Source organism: Penicillium riverlandense, assembly GCF_028828495.1.
Source record: "Penicillium riverlandense strain IBT 135883 chromosome Unknown utg000011l_segment0_segment0, whole genome shotgun sequence".
Classification (NCBI taxonomy): Eukaryota; Fungi; Ascomycota; class Eurotiomycetes; order Eurotiales; family Aspergillaceae; genus Penicillium; species Penicillium riverlandense.
In genome coordinates this window covers 633887-648283 of record NW_026643201.1, presented here as the reverse complement: position 1 = coordinate 648283, position 14397 = coordinate 633887, and the positions used below count along the sequence as shown (strand labels likewise).

The 14397-nt window shown below is 52.4% G+C and overlaps 6 protein-coding genes across 6 annotated transcripts; 2 read left to right on the top strand and 4 right to left on the bottom strand.

Moving 5' to 3' along the window:
• Window positions 1-244: 244 nt before the first annotated feature.
• Window positions 245-3778, bottom strand: N7474_010948 (ATP-dependent 3'-5' DNA helicase; the record flags this gene model as incomplete). Its single annotated transcript, XM_057202358.1, has 1 exon — window positions 245-3778. The coding sequence occupies one exon, from the start codon at window positions 3776-3778 to the stop codon at window positions 245-247; it is 3534 nt and encodes a 1177-aa protein (XP_057047642.1).
• A 380-nt stretch (window positions 3779-4158) lies between these two features.
• N7474_010947 (uncharacterized protein) lies at window positions 4159-6968 on the bottom strand (the record flags this gene model as incomplete). Its single annotated transcript, XM_057202357.1, has 4 exons — window positions 4159-4550; window positions 4603-5098; window positions 5148-6844; window positions 6938-6968. Coding segments are annotated over 4 exons (2616 nt in total), but the record flags the coding sequence as incomplete, so codon positions are not given.
• A 584-nt stretch (window positions 6969-7552) lies between these two features.
• Window positions 7553-8618, bottom strand: N7474_010946 (Yip1 domain protein; the record flags this gene model as incomplete). The annotated part of the gene is made up of 3 exons (XM_057202356.1): window positions 7553-8009; window positions 8064-8472; window positions 8531-8618. The coding sequence occupies 3 exons, from the start codon at window positions 8616-8618 to the stop codon at window positions 7553-7555; spliced, it is 954 nt and encodes a 317-aa protein (XP_057047640.1).
• Window positions 8619-9880: 1262 nt separating this feature from the next.
• N7474_010945 (uncharacterized protein) lies at window positions 9881-11058 on the top strand (the record flags this gene model as incomplete). Its single annotated transcript, XM_057202355.1, has 4 exons — window positions 9881-10244; window positions 10302-10436; window positions 10502-10819; window positions 10886-11058. 4 exons carry the CDS (start codon window positions 9881-9883, stop codon window positions 11056-11058), a joined length of 990 nt encoding a protein of 329 aa, XP_057047639.1.
• A 741-nt stretch (window positions 11059-11799) lies between these two features.
• On the top strand, window positions 11800-12183 carry N7474_010944 (uncharacterized protein; the record flags this gene model as incomplete). The annotated part of the gene is made up of 1 exon (XM_057202354.1): window positions 11800-12183. The coding sequence occupies one exon, from the start codon at window positions 11800-11802 to the stop codon at window positions 12181-12183; it is 384 nt and encodes a 127-aa protein (XP_057047638.1).
• A 459-nt stretch (window positions 12184-12642) lies between these two features.
• N7474_010943 (xenobiotic compound monooxygenase, DszA family) lies at window positions 12643-14323 on the bottom strand (the record flags this gene model as incomplete). Its single annotated transcript, XM_057202353.1, has 5 exons — window positions 12643-13555; window positions 13605-13852; window positions 13902-13955; window positions 14004-14138; window positions 14195-14323. The coding sequence occupies 5 exons, from the start codon at window positions 14321-14323 to the stop codon at window positions 12643-12645; spliced, it is 1479 nt and encodes a 492-aa protein (XP_057047637.1).
• Window positions 14324-14397: the final 74 nt, after the last annotated feature.

Sequence of the window (14397 nt, the reverse complement as noted above, 5' to 3'; positions counted from 1 at the left end):
ATATAGCATCAGATATAGCATCAATAAAACCGGATTTAGCAATCATACACATGGAGAATTTTGAAGCGGCGATGGGGAGGACTTTAATAGAGCTTAAGTACAAAGGGGACGTTTAATCCAAACAGAACGCTAACTTGTTTTAAGAATTCACCGTCACTGCAGCTACGGGGTATAGAAAATGATGTAGGTGTGTTAGAGCTTTCCAAGGAAGGCGGATAGAACGAAACTATTAGAAGCGTCGTCCTCACTCCTCTTTTCTATGTACTTTGTCTTCTTCAGGTCTACACCCGGGTTTCCAGGGCACCTCACCGGCCCTGACAACAGTCTCTAATCCACCAGCAAGTTCAGCACCAGAACCACCACCATACTCCTCGCCCTCGACATCCTCAACCCACGGTAAAGCGTCAACGTCCACTTCCCATCCAAGCAAACAGCGCAGAATCACACCGGCACCAGCCTTGCTCATAACGACGTTCATCTCCTTGCACCTCTCGTCGCACACACACTCGACACATCCCTGCGGCGAGAGACATGCACAGGCTTCTATGCGCGCCACAGCCCTTCGCAGAAGAAGACTTATGAATTCAAAGGCCTTGCTTGCGATTCCCGAACCGCAGGATCCGCCCTTGGCGTCGTAAAAGGTCAGACGGGCCGGTCGTTGTCGGGACGGCGGCTGCAATTTCTTCTCTATCGCGTCGGCGTCGTTGGCTCGACGGAGGGACTTGCCGAGTTCCTTCTTTGCGACTTTGCATTCTGTGCGCACATCCCCTGGGGAAGAAATCACGAACGACGGGAGAAGTGAGAGGACGGCGTGTTCGGCCGCGTGGATGGCGGCTGCGATGTTGAGGTGACGGGATTGTAGTATGTCGATGGCGCGCGAGGGCACGTCGAGCCACATGCCCTTAGTGAGGATGTCGATGGGCGGGTTATCGACAGCGACAGCGTCGAGGACGCGTCCACGCTTGTCGATCTTGAAGAAGCCATAGACAACTGCGTGGATCTGGACAGACCCAAAAAAAGCGCGGCAGGCATCTGTACCTGTACCCACCAGCCTCATCGCTTCAGTCTCGATAGGATCGATATCTGTGAAGTCCCGCTGCATCGTGTTCCAGTCAACATGGACGCGGGCAACGCGGGCGAAGTGTTGGTCTACATTGACTTCTTGAACAAGATATGTGTGTCCCTGGTGCAGGAAAATCCCGCCTTCATAGATAGTGAAGAAAGCGCGCGAGGCTTCTACTTCTTCGAGGACAATGTTACGGTTGTTTGTTGTGTCGATTACCGCGAAGTGTGTGTCTTCCGTGTCGCGAATCGAGACACACCTTGATGGTTGTGGTCGGAAGCGTTCATGGCAACTGTAGAAGCCGAGGCTATCCTTGACGAGACGTGTTGCCGCGAGCACAAGGAGCTGCTCGCCGAAGTAGACACGGTCTTCGTCCGGGCGGATGGGCATCTCGAATGCTGCGCATTGGACATGACCTTCGAGGATAAGCTCATTTGACAGGTCAATTTGCAGTTCGCAGTTGGGCCGTGTGAAGAGCTCATCTGGGTTCTGCATGTAATGCTGGTCTGTCGGGTATCTGTCCCCGATCAGCACAGAGAGAGAATCCTTGTTGCGCCGTCCAGCTCGGCCGCTTTGCTGACGCAGATTGGAAATCGAGTAGGGAAAGCCCAGCGTGATGACCGCGTCAAGGGACCCAATGTCAACGCCCAGCTCCAGAGCATTGGTCGCCACGATACCCATGAGTTTGCCTTCAAACATTTCCTTCTCGATCCGACGTCGATCTTGCGGGCTATATCCGCCTCGATAGCCCATGACCAAGTTGCCAATTTCCAATCTCTCGAGAGCCTGGAACTCGTTTCGCACTGCCTGCAGGAGGACCTCGCAAAGCTTCCGGATCCGACAGAATGCAATCACTCTCACTCCCCGCAGAATCAACTGACAGAACAGACGTGCGGTCTCAGAAACGCTGTCCCCGCGCCCAGAAGTAGGGTCCCCCAAGTCCTTGTATGGGGTATTCCAACAAACAAATTCCTTGCGACCAGAAGGAGACCCATCAAAATCCACCAATTTCACATCGTCCACGCCAAAAACGGACTTCATGTGTTCTTCAGGATTGGCAACCGTAGCCGAACAAGATATAAACTTGACATGCCGATTACCCACCGCAGCACAGATCCTGCGAAGTCGACGCATCACAAGCGCGACATGCGACCCGAACAAGCCGTTGTAGACATGCAGTTCGTCAACAACCACAAACTTGAGGTTCTTCAAGAATGTGCGCCATGAGCTCTCCTGCGGCAGAATCGTAATGTGTAGCATGTCTGGATTGGTGAAGATGATGCGCGCTTCTTCGCGAATCATATTCCGACTCCCCATAGGCGTGTCCCCGTCGAAGGTCTCGACCACGGTATGCTGTAGGCCATCCATATACTGCAGCAGATCCATCATACTGCGCCTCTGATCTTGAGCTAGGGCCTTTGTGGGGAATATATACATGCCTCTGCTGTTCGGATCCTTTTCCAGCTCGTGCAGCATGGGGATCTGGTAAATGAGTGATTTGCCCGAACTCGTCGAGGTGGAGACAATTACGTTGTGTCCTTCATACAAGTGGTTGATCGCCTCTGCCTGGTGGGAATAAAGCTGCGTAATGCCTTTCGTGTTGTATAGGGCATTGACAAGGTCCTGCGAGAGCTGAAATGATAGGTCCCCGTACACGGGAGCCTGAGCATCAAATACCCGGTGGCCCTCTGGCACAATCTGGGCATGGTACCATTCCATCTCCCGGATCTCAGCGATGATCTGAGAAATGGTCTTGCGTTCTTTGGGGATCGTAGCAGGCGGCTTGGCCGCGGTGGCGGGCGTAGTTGTCCCGCTGGTAGGAGGCGTAGGTAGGAAAGCGTCTTTCTCTTGTTCCAATGTCTCCACGGGATCAATACCTTGATCCTCACACCGGATCATGAATGCGTCGATGGCTTCCGAGAACTTGGAATTGCGCTTCTCGATCAAAGCAAGCATCTGTTTCTGACTGTAGACCGGCATCTTCAGATCTTCATCTTTCATTCGTCGAACAGGCTTCGACGGCTCCCCCGTCTTGGGATGTTGCACTTCACGCTTCAGATCCCGATCGACAAACTCAAATAATAAGACATCCTTCCTGGTTTCCGTGGGTGCGTCGGCGTCGTCGGCATCATTTACATCCGGCGCAGATATCAGACCAGGTCTCTTGTGCAGACCATACTCCATCGTCTCTTGTTCTCCAGCGGTCAGAACCTCCAGTTTTGCCTCATCCACATACTCGAACCGTACGGCCCGCGGAACAAGCACTCTGACCCGCGCCACATCCTCGACTGTGAGTTCGCACCCTTGACCTAGTTGTGCCTGGACCGCCTTCTTAATGTTGTCGAATGTAGTGGCAAAGTGCTTGCGTGTGCAGCAGAAGGTGTAGACGAGATTCAGGGCGCGATGGGTGTGGGATAGACGTTTGAAGGGCTCCGGCCATGGCGCGGATGGAGTTCTCTTCTTCGGGGGTTTGGTTCGGGGATTCGACGATCCGGAATTTTCGCTCCGTGTTGTTTTCTTTTTCTTGCTATTTTCTGGGAGAGGATCTGTGTTTGGGGGGCTCGTCCGCGTCGCTGTTCCGGTGGTCGAATCTAGCGCTGTGCGCGACGACGGGACGGGCACTGTGAACAACTGCGCGCAGTCTTCATCTTGGTCGCTTCGTTTCCGCTTGAGAGATGGTGCACTTGGAGCGGAGTCTGCCAGGGAGCCGGCCATCACGATGCTCCATCCTGCCTGTCCTGGAGTTGGGTGGTTCCTTGGCTGTCGCGCATGCGCGGGACCAAACGGACGCGGAGTCACGTGCTCCATTTAACCATAACCAGACAAGTAGTACAGTATCAGATTACTAGTTATTGTTGTTGGTGGCAAGAGAAGCATTTAAGTCCAGCATGTATTCGTACTTGCTCGTCGCTAACAGAACAGAGTGTTTTCATCAATGCAAAATGTACCCAGCACCACCTCCCACCAAACAAATACTGTAACGCGCTCTCCGTTTAAACAAACAAACGTCTCTGGCAAAAAGATTCTTCTCCAAGTTGTAAGTGTAGTTGGTCGGTCTTCATCCCTAAATCTGCTCCATGAGTTTCTTCATGGTCTCATAAAGCTCCTTGGTGGAGGACTCGTTTCCAGTCTGTGTGAAGTATTAGCACCACGGTCAAGACAACCAGAGAAATGATCTCACTTACTCGCAGGAGCAGGGGAACGGTACGTCCCTCCTCCAGACTAGCCAGCAGAATCTGCTTGGAAGCCGGCTCGGCACCCTCTGCATCGCCAAAGTTCATGCCCTTGAAAACGGGGCTGTTCAGCATCACTCGGAAAGCGCCGTCAGCGCGCATGATCATCCGAGCGCCGAGCTTTCCGTCGGAGTCCTTCTTCGTGTTGATCTTGAATGTGCCGATGCCACGCTCTTTCCACTCTTTATCGGAGAAGTGGAACAACTTGGCCTTGCATGCGAAAAGGTTTTCTTCCTCTTCCTCGCCGGTCTCGACTGAGATATGGTGTCAGTACATGTCATCTAAGATGAAGTAGGTAATGCATACTGGTCTGCTGGAAGAATCGCTCATCGGTCTTTTCTTCCTCAAAGGCGCCCGCTGTAGGCTCGTCTTCGTCTTCGTCGTTGCCAGTCTCGTCGTCTTCAGATTCTTCGGCACCGAATGCCTTGGCCTTCGACTCACCAAAAGTGGTTGGAGCATTGGGAGAGGCAAAGCTGGTGAGACCGCCCGGTTTTGCTGCGGCGCCGAAGCCACCGCCGACACCGGAGAAACCGGAGCCAAGGCCACCAAATCCTGAGGTTTTGGACGGAGACGCAAGTCCACCCTTGGGAGTGGAGTCAGTTGGCTTGAAGACAGACGAAGAGGACGCGCCCAGTGAGCCAAATGGAGACTGCGCGGAGCTAGCAAAGCCCGCCAAGCTGGACGACGCAAACGCAGACGTAGAGGCGGGCTGTTCTTCAGTGGTGGTCTTGGGTTTCGCGGAACCTAAAGCAGCAAATGGCGAAGTAGAGGAGATGTTGCCGAATGCACTGGCAGCGAAAGCCTACCAGAATCTCAGTAGGAGATCAAAAGCGACTCCAGGAGATACATACATTGTTAGTAGCCGCCGTATCGCGCTCCTGAGAGTTGTCACGATGCTTCTTTTTCTCGGGCTCCTCGCCACTCGCAGGTTTCTCGCCGGCAGGCGCGGTCTTGGGGAGATCGTCAGTGGTCGAGGTCCCGTTGTCGCACCTAGTCGATCGGTCCTTTTCAAGCTGCTCACGACTTCTTTTCTTCTTCGGTCTTGTAGGATTCGGGTTCGTGGGGGCTTCGGGGTCAATCGCGGGATCCTGTGAGAGTAGGTTGGCATAATTGTCATAATAGTCATAAAGCACGGGCTCGGAGAATTCTCTGCGGAACTCAGAGTCTTCCCGTTCTGATGACGTGATAAACTGGGTAATGCTTTTTTGGTAAGGACTGAGGGTATCTCCGGATGGGGCTGTGGCGCTTGGGTGTCCAGAAGGGATGACTGCTCCTGCAGGCTCAGATGGCATATTCCGTTCCTCAGTGTTCTCGTCAACCATGGTGGGAACGTATGTGGACAGACTCTCAATGCCCGCATCCTCAAGTGGCCGATATTTAGGCCAGAAGCCGCACGGGCTTTCTTCACTGGCAGGACGAGCACAGAGAGGGGAAGCAGACTCCTCCTTGACAATTGGCTCATCGCCTTCGTCATCTGTGGCCCAGGAAGTCTGCAGGCTCTCTTCGTTTGCCCCACGAGGTTCCGGAGTCACAGGAGCAGGAACAACACGGGTAGGAATCACAGGACCAGAGGAAGGATCGGGATAGAGAGCCCAGGAGTTCGCGACAAGACCCGAAATCCAGTACGCAAAAGCTTCATAACGCTGCTGGTCTGATAGCTCGACCCTCGCGGTAAAGAGAAAGGTGGAGAGAAAAAATCCAAGCTCAAATCCTCGAACAAAACCAGGGACCTCGGGGTTCACGGAGTTCTCGGATTCCACAGAACTGGCGGGGGTGGATTTGCCAGATCTGGCTGGAGATCCCTCCGCAGCGTTGACAGGGTTACCGGAAGGGGCGTCCACAGCGTTCAAATCGTCCACGTTGAATCCAGGAATTTGATGGGAAGAAGAAGGAAAATTGGCACTCACGTTGGGATTGTTGGCTTCGGGGAGCTCAGTGTCGTCATCATCGGATTCGCCGACGGGGGCAGCCTGCGAAATCGTGTTGGCATAATCATCATCATCGGTTTCAATGCTCTCCTGTATGGGGAGCTCATCCGAGAGGGGGGAAAAGGCCCATGAAGGAGCCGGGGATCCGTCGTCTTCCAGGCCAAAGGCGCGGGTCTGCGGGAGGATGTAGTTGCAAGGAAGGAGAGGATATTTGATCCGAGAAACAGGGGGAGGATGACGCTGGGGAGGGCTCGCGGCCACCTTGGGCCGGCGTCGAGGATCACGGGAACTCACTTTCGGGTTGTCGGCACTGGACTGCGCACCCTTGTTCTTGGCAATCTTGGAAGGCTCCGAATTCTCCGGGGTGCAATCGCGTGAGCGCTTCCGTCTAGCGTTGGGGCTGGAGTTCGGGCTACTTCCAGCTGCCTCGTCGTTGTCGTCGCGGGACTCTTCGAAGGAGCGCTTGCGGCGTTGGCTACTGGACCTGCTGTTGCCGCCGTTCTCTTCGGTTTGTGCTTTCAAGGGGAGCGGAGCAGACTCGATGGTGGTTTCTTTGAGCTGTTTGCGAACTGGACGCTCGCCGCCGTCGTTCTCCGAGGGAGGGGACTGCGCCTCTTCGGCTGCGAAGAATCAGAGTTAGCACGAGAGCCGGATCAAAGCTGGCGCATGTGGAAGATTTCTGAATGGAAGGTGAAATCAACTGAGTCACTTACCTGTCAGTCGCGCCATGGCTGTCGGCTCAGCCTCTGCTTGGTTATGATATCAGCATCAGCTTCCCTTGCGTCCCAATGTCAAACATGGGGGATGTACCGTCAGAGGCCACCACGGCACTGGTGATGGAGGGTTTGCGAAAGGTAGAGTCGGGTACAAGTTACAAGAAAGGCGAGGAGCGGGTAAGAGGACGGTAGGAGGGGTTGGTTGTTGTGGTTGTGTGTAGTAGAGCGCCGCTCAGATCAGATGGGCCGAATCCGAGCCGACTCAATGACACAGAGAGAGATCGATCCAGGTGACGAAAATAGAGGAGAATCGGGGGCCAGCGATGAAACAGGTTCGGAGCAAAGAGAGGACAAGGGCCAGGAAAAGGTAGAGAAGGGAAGGAAGGGAGAGAGGGAGAGCGAAGATTAGAAGTTGTTTGGGTGTCGCCCTAGTCACCGCTCGGCCCCGCAGTGAAGAGCGCAACCGTCATTTGCCTCAATAAGCAGCAATAAACAGAGTCAATCCATACAATACATTCGAGAATAACGACTATTCCCTCCGAGTCTAATACACACTCGCTATCCATCAGTCTGAACAGCCCAACCCTCGCATTGTGCTCCGTCATGTGACCCCTAGCTAATGAAACACAGGCAGCCGAGTGAAATATAGAACACGAACAGCGGGAACACCGCGATGACCACCCGATTGCGCACCACGCCCGATCCTCCCAGGATGCTGACACCCGCCGCGAGCGACCACGCCACCAGGACGAGGTAGACAGGGATCCGCGCGATTGTAGGAAGTCCGAAGGCACTGAGAAGAGCCGCAATGACCATGGGGAAGAGCGTGTAGCCGATGATACAGACCGATTGGAAGAAGGAGCTAGTAGAAAGACAGATCAGCAGATGCCCAAAGTATAAAGAAGACATCACATACATCTTGCCGCCCAGAAGCTTGATCTGGAGAGTCACCGCAGCCTCTCCGATCCAGACAATCGAGAAGACACCCGAGAAGACCGTCGATGATTGGTCTCCTTTAGCGCGCATAGACAAGAACATGCTCAGAAGCAAACAGAAAATCAACGGGCCCCTGCATGCAACCACCGATTAGCCATATCCCCCGCTGTTTGTGTAGAAGACGTACCAAAGATCCCAATCGCGCAAACCCTCGGTCATCCCACCCTGCAGCACAACATCAGCATCCGGCCAGCGACCCACGATCCCGCGCAGGTTGCGACCGAATCCCGTTGCCCCGCCGGTCTCCTCATCGCCGAGGCCACTGCCACCGCGCGACATCATCCCGCCCAGCAGGTACTTGGGCCAGAGGACCTGGCGCATCTTCTCCCACACGGCGACCATGTCACGCGACAAGGTCTGCCACACACTTTCGTCGAGGGTATTTTGCGGCGCGCGACGGTCCTCGCCGGGGATTGAGGAGGTCAGGTAGTTGCCATAGCCCGATGCACCGCCGGCTCGGGACCCGGAGTCGGGTTCGATGTTGCCTCGTAGGGGGGCGCGGTCGGAGTCGCGTAGAGGGTCATCGGCTTCGATGGCTGGGTGCGGCAAGTTAGCACTAGGTGTGAGAAACGGGGTCGAGAGGCAATAGCTCACCATCATTATCGGCGTCGATCAGGTCATCGTCCAAGATGGATTCATCGTCATGCAGCTCGCCGTAGTGGCCTTGTTGCACGCTGGCCATTGTGGGATGAGATGGTCGTAAACAGAAGCACGAGTTGCTCCCGAACAACAAACGATGAAAAGAATGATGAAATGGGGGTGGTCGTTAGTGACAAGTGTTTGGAGCTGGCCCGAAGAGGCTAGATTACGGCTAGATGCTAGAGTGGCATCAGCTACGCCGGGCGGTCACGAGGGGGCTATTTTTACATCCGTGTAGAGGCCGCCATTAACTATTATCACTCACGTTTTGATGAGTTAGTCAACGGGCGCTACCTTTGAAATTGATGTCTCCAAATTTATTTTGGTTTCTATTTAGTTTTTTTTTTAAAAAAAAAAAAAAAATAAAAAAATAAAAAAAAAGTAAATAAATAAATAGGTACTCCGAAGGCCCAGGAAAAAACCAGTCAGCCCCGTCAACCCAGAGGTGAAATAGTCCCCGGTCATTTAGTACCTTGTGAAACTATACGTTTTGCAAGACTGAACGCGCTTCCAACCTCCTTCCGAAAGCCCAATTACAATGGAGACAGGATGGCTTCCGTCATCCTTGGTCATTGCAGTGATAGGAGCAGTGACACTGGCACATCCAGGGTAATCGCTCGACTGGTAGATAAGCATAATGGGTATCCTGCCGCTGAATAACACTGAGTATGACCAGAGAGGCCCAAAAGTACTAGCTAGTCTACCTAGATGCACGTGGGATCCCGTTGGGAGGGTTTGGCCCGCGATCTGACTCGCTGGGACTTGGCGGTTCCGAATGAGCTGGACCTGTCAACATCTTCCGCAGGCAATGGGACAAGCGCAGCTATATGTCGCCTCTTCAACAGTATGGCTATAGCACGGCGGACTACTCTTTACGCATTCATGTTGCATTTATGCTGATCTGGGGCCGCAGCGTGGCAATATTAGGGCTAGCTCCGCCACGCTACCGATCATTATCAGGATCCAGAAAACCAGATCAACTACTATCATGGTGTTAGCGCTTACTCTTATTCTTAATGGGGAGATGGTGGCCAGTTCGCCCCCGATTAAGGATTCTGCAGGGACCCGCAATTCCCTGTAGGGTTCTATACCATGCTAATAGTCTCTCATTCGTGCCCTATCACCTGGCATCAGAAGCGGGACGAAACGCCATCGGCGGGATCTTGAAACTGGCCCCGGGTGGCGGTATGAGGCTAAATTGAAACCATGCATTAAGTATATAGGATTATGTTAAGACGCCCACGCTTCCGTGTCTCGCAACGTATCTTGGGCCTTGCTCATGAACCGCCCGTCAAGTTCTTAGCCATGAAGTTTTCTAACTTCGGACCTTTGTTCCTAGCTATAGGTCTCGGCCTGTTCGTCGGCCATGGCCAAGCCGATATCACCGCAACAAACCTTTTTGAAACGATTCCCAGCGGTACCGATGGAAATTGCGTGGGGAAACCTATCGATACAATGGTCCAAGAGGCTGTTATGCTCAACGACAAGGCTATAGCAGCTATCAACGTCCTTCTAGAACCGAAACTATTCTGGTCAGGTGGGAACGACGAACGCATCGCAAAAATAGCCAGTGCTATCTGGGGGGTTCAGCTGGATAAGCCAATGATCTATGCGGGATTTCGCTTTAGGATTGATGATTCTGGCAGAGACACGTTGACCAAGGCTAAAAGTGAGAGTCAATGAGTTCTGACCAAACTGTTTCATAGTTCTAACCCCAAACGCCCAGCGAACTACGAATTGGCCAACGAAAAATTGAATAGCAATAGCGTCAACGGCGGGAAATTGACTTGTGGAGGAAAGGATTGGCAATACGTTGCCACTTGGGAGGACCTGGGTTATAAGGGAAACACAGAACCAGTTGGTATGCACATGACCCTCGAACTGTCTTTCACAAACATCTTGGCCAAATGCATTGATAAGATGCAGACAAATACGTCTCGAAATACTTCTCTCAGAAGGATGATCAAGGCCGGTATATCATTGAACCGGGAAAGATTATTATCACAGAACAAACGCGCAACGGAAAAAGTCTTGCCGGCAAGAGTCTCTGCGATGATCCTGGCAGGGCCCAAACTTGGACGGTATCTCACTTGATCATGATGTGCGACCAATGTTTTGATCAACCTACTCTTTCCACACTGGAGGGGCAGCAAGGCTCGTGGCCATCAGGGAAGCACATGGACGACATTCAAACAGCAGGGGCAGAATTCCAGCACGAGATGCTTCATTACATTGGCAAAGGAAGTACGTGATCGCCGCCTTAAGAAGAAAGCTATGAGCGACAACGCTGACTATCTTTACACTTCTTAGTTGGCGATACCGACATGGGTAATGGCGAGGCTGGGTACGGTTGGGAAAATTGTGCCATCATCGCCTCGCAGCCAGGTCAACTTGCATTAAAGAATGCAGACAATTACCGCGTGTTTGCAATGGCAGTATTCTTCAGCCAGATTAGTTGGGATGAGTATGGGGAAAAGCCCTGAGAAAGACCCATCTCCCAACGCCTTGCCAGGAAAGGACGTTGGGGTGGTGATGTTGTCTTCTGAATCTTCTGTTCCTCATGTGATAGTTGAAATAGACCGACAGAGTTTCCAATGACCACTGTCACTATAAACCCCTCCCTAGCCACCGTCACCCTCGATCCTGTATATCTGTATGTCTGGACACTAGAAAAATGCCAGACAATTCAAATAATGTATGTCAGCACGTGCTAAACTAAGTGCGCTTGTATACCATCTGTACCTAATTATAACTACGACAATCTTGAATCTTTCAGTGTCTTCATGTACTCTCTTTCTGGTTATCTTTTAAAAGGATTGCCCTCTTCTTCTTAATAACTATGGCTGAAAACTAATTATATGATTAGTCAGGCTTAACCACTGAGGTCGTGATACCAGTGGATCGACCGCCGTGCTAGTTTCAGGCCCCATATCCCCATCGTTTTCTACGTTTCATGTTTTGGTGGCAAAGCGGTGGCAAAACGATGGCAAGACAGATGGCAAAGTAATAAAACGGTTATTGCATCAGGTTTGGTGTCGGTTTCAAGGCAACAGCTCTTGTAAAGGTCCAGTTATCCCTCGTCGCGGCCTAATGTCACGACATGACCCTGAACACTACAAAAACCCCATTCTAAGCTCTCTATGATGCCGACTTCAAGCACAGACTCATCTACCAACTCGGGAACAATTAGAGCTTCTGGGCAAAGCGACAGCACCCCAACACAGATGGACGCAGCCGCGGCGTCTTCCTGGGAGCCGCCCAGCGACCCGGTAGAACTACGGAAGCTCATCGAAAGTGTGCAACAACCCGGTTCATCCGAACTTCATGATGTACTACCGCCAGTACCGCCAGACGCCCCTGACATTCTCCGGAAGAACTGGAAACGGTATGCCTTGAGAAAGCATAAGGCACCCGGCCCATTGAAGATCGCAAAGTGGAATTATGATCATCCCGTGGTCTGGGTAAATGCGCTGTTGGCTGTGGCCTTGGCTGCTGTGACAGTTTCGCAAACGGGCCGGTTCTCTATCGTTCAGCTGGGAATTTACTTAGCGCTGCTGACTTTCCTGGACTACAAGATATGCCAGTATGTTTTCCCTCATCTATCCTAGGAGCATCAACAGGAGCATCTCTAACCATTTTGTTCTTAGATGGTGGTTACACAAACATCCATTTAAAGTGGACCCTATCACTGAGTGGTTGGGAGGGAGTGGAATCATTAGGTGAGGGCAGTTGAGCGAGCTGAACGAGAACTGCGACTTTCATCGTATCGTGTCTTGCAGATTGGATCATCTGTGTCAATGACATGTTCATGTACTATATTATGGATTCTATGTATTGATGAATCGTTCACACGGCCCGTGTTGATTAAAAGGCTGGAGGTATAGGTGGGCGCACGGCTCCCTAGGTAAAGTGTGTGATGTTCCTATCAATACTTCTCTGAGCTGAGTTTTAAAATGGAAAGAGGGATCATTCAAGTGCATCCTAAAATCCGCTAGCCGGTACCTCAAGTATGTACTCTGTATACAGGATGCAGACCACTATTCTTGAGGGTAAATGTTACCTCTCAGTTAATTACCCTGAACATATGGTAGCTCTTCCTGGTACACATCATACTTGTACCGACTCCCAGGATGATCGTCTCGAAGCCCCTTCTGGCCCTTCCCATACACCTTCTCACGAGCAGTCAGGGGCTCGCCAGCCGACTCCTCAGGGTACAGCCTACGCTTTCTCAACTCTGGAAGAACCAGATCAATCAGATCCTCAAAGGTGCCAGGATTACTGACATGGCCAATATTGAATCCATCAAGATCAGCCTCACGGACCCAGCGTTCCATTTCATCTGCCACAGTGGTAGGGCTCCCAATAGTCACAGCCCCCAGTCCACCGATGGCAGCCTTCTCCGCCACGACGCGCGGCGTCCACTTCGGTACATTCTTGCTCGTCTTCGTCAGCGAGTCTAGAATACTAGTCACCTTGCCGGCCTCGAGCGAGTGCGCGGGGGTGATCTCTTCATCCAGCGGGATCGTCGAGATATCGATGCCCGTCCAGCCGCTGAAGAGGACCAGTCCCCCGATCACAGAAGCGTGCTTCTTCAATTCCTCGTACTTGGCCCATGCCTCTTCGTCCGTTCGTCCTATTATTGGCGTGAATGTGCCAAAGAACTTGATAGACTGCGGATCACGGCCTGCTTCGGCGGCCTGCTTGCGGATATTCGCGATCTTGGGTCGCAGCACCTCGGGCGAGTGCGAGGTGACGAAGATTGCTTCTGCGTGGGTTGAGGCGAATGCCGACCCAGCGGGTGATGTCCCAGCTTGGAACAAAAACGGTGTCCGCTGGGGAGACGGATCGACAATGTGTCGCGTCTTCAGCGAAAAGTATTTGCCCTTGTGGTTGATCTCGCGGACCTTCTCCGGGTTGATATACGAGTCTGTTTCGGGATTGGGCGAGACCGCGTCGTCGGCCCAAGAACCTTCCCATAGTCTGACATAGTTTTGTCAGTTTGGTACCATCAGACAGGGAGGCGACGCACTTATAGAGAACCCGCAAGTATTCATCCGCCTGGAGATACCGTTCATCATGTTCGATCGGAGTGTTCAGTCCAATAGCCTGGAACGCCGACTTCTTGTACGAGGTTACGATGTTCCAGCCCATCCGACCATTGGTGAGATGGTCCAATGTCGACCAGCGCTTAGCCATTAGGAACGGTGCCTCGAATGAGGTGGAGGCTGTGATGCCAAACGCCAGGTTTTGGGTCACGGCTGCCATCGCAGAGATAGGCTATACTCCATCAGCCGCGATTTTCTGTTTAGAGCTAATCAACACATACAATTGTAGGATCTCCAACTGGCCACTGAGCTGCTCTCCGCATGCAGTTGTCCAACTGTCACGACGTCAGCCCTGAATGCAGTTCACAGGCAAAGACACCCACCTTGCCCTCGTATGTCTCATGACCGCCGGTGGTGTCCGCCAGGAAAATAGCATTGATTCCACCTCGCTCCAACAGTTTTGCCAGCTCAATCCAGTACTCGAGGTTGTTCTTTGTAGCCGATTTATCTTTGGGGTTCTGCAAGAAAGCAGCCGATCAGTCAATTGTTTTCTCGTAACATCTGCACAGCTGACCTTCCACTGTCCCGGCGACAAATGGCCCACGGTATACATATCAAACGCATTGATCAAAATGTGTTTCTTGCCATTGGCACTGGTGCTATTGCTGCCATTCTGTCCAGAAGCTACGCTCGCGTCTCCCATGGTGATACTTTCTTCGGGTTGGCGTGATTTCTAGAAATGTATGTAATTTGAGTAATTGAGGTTCCAAGGGCTGG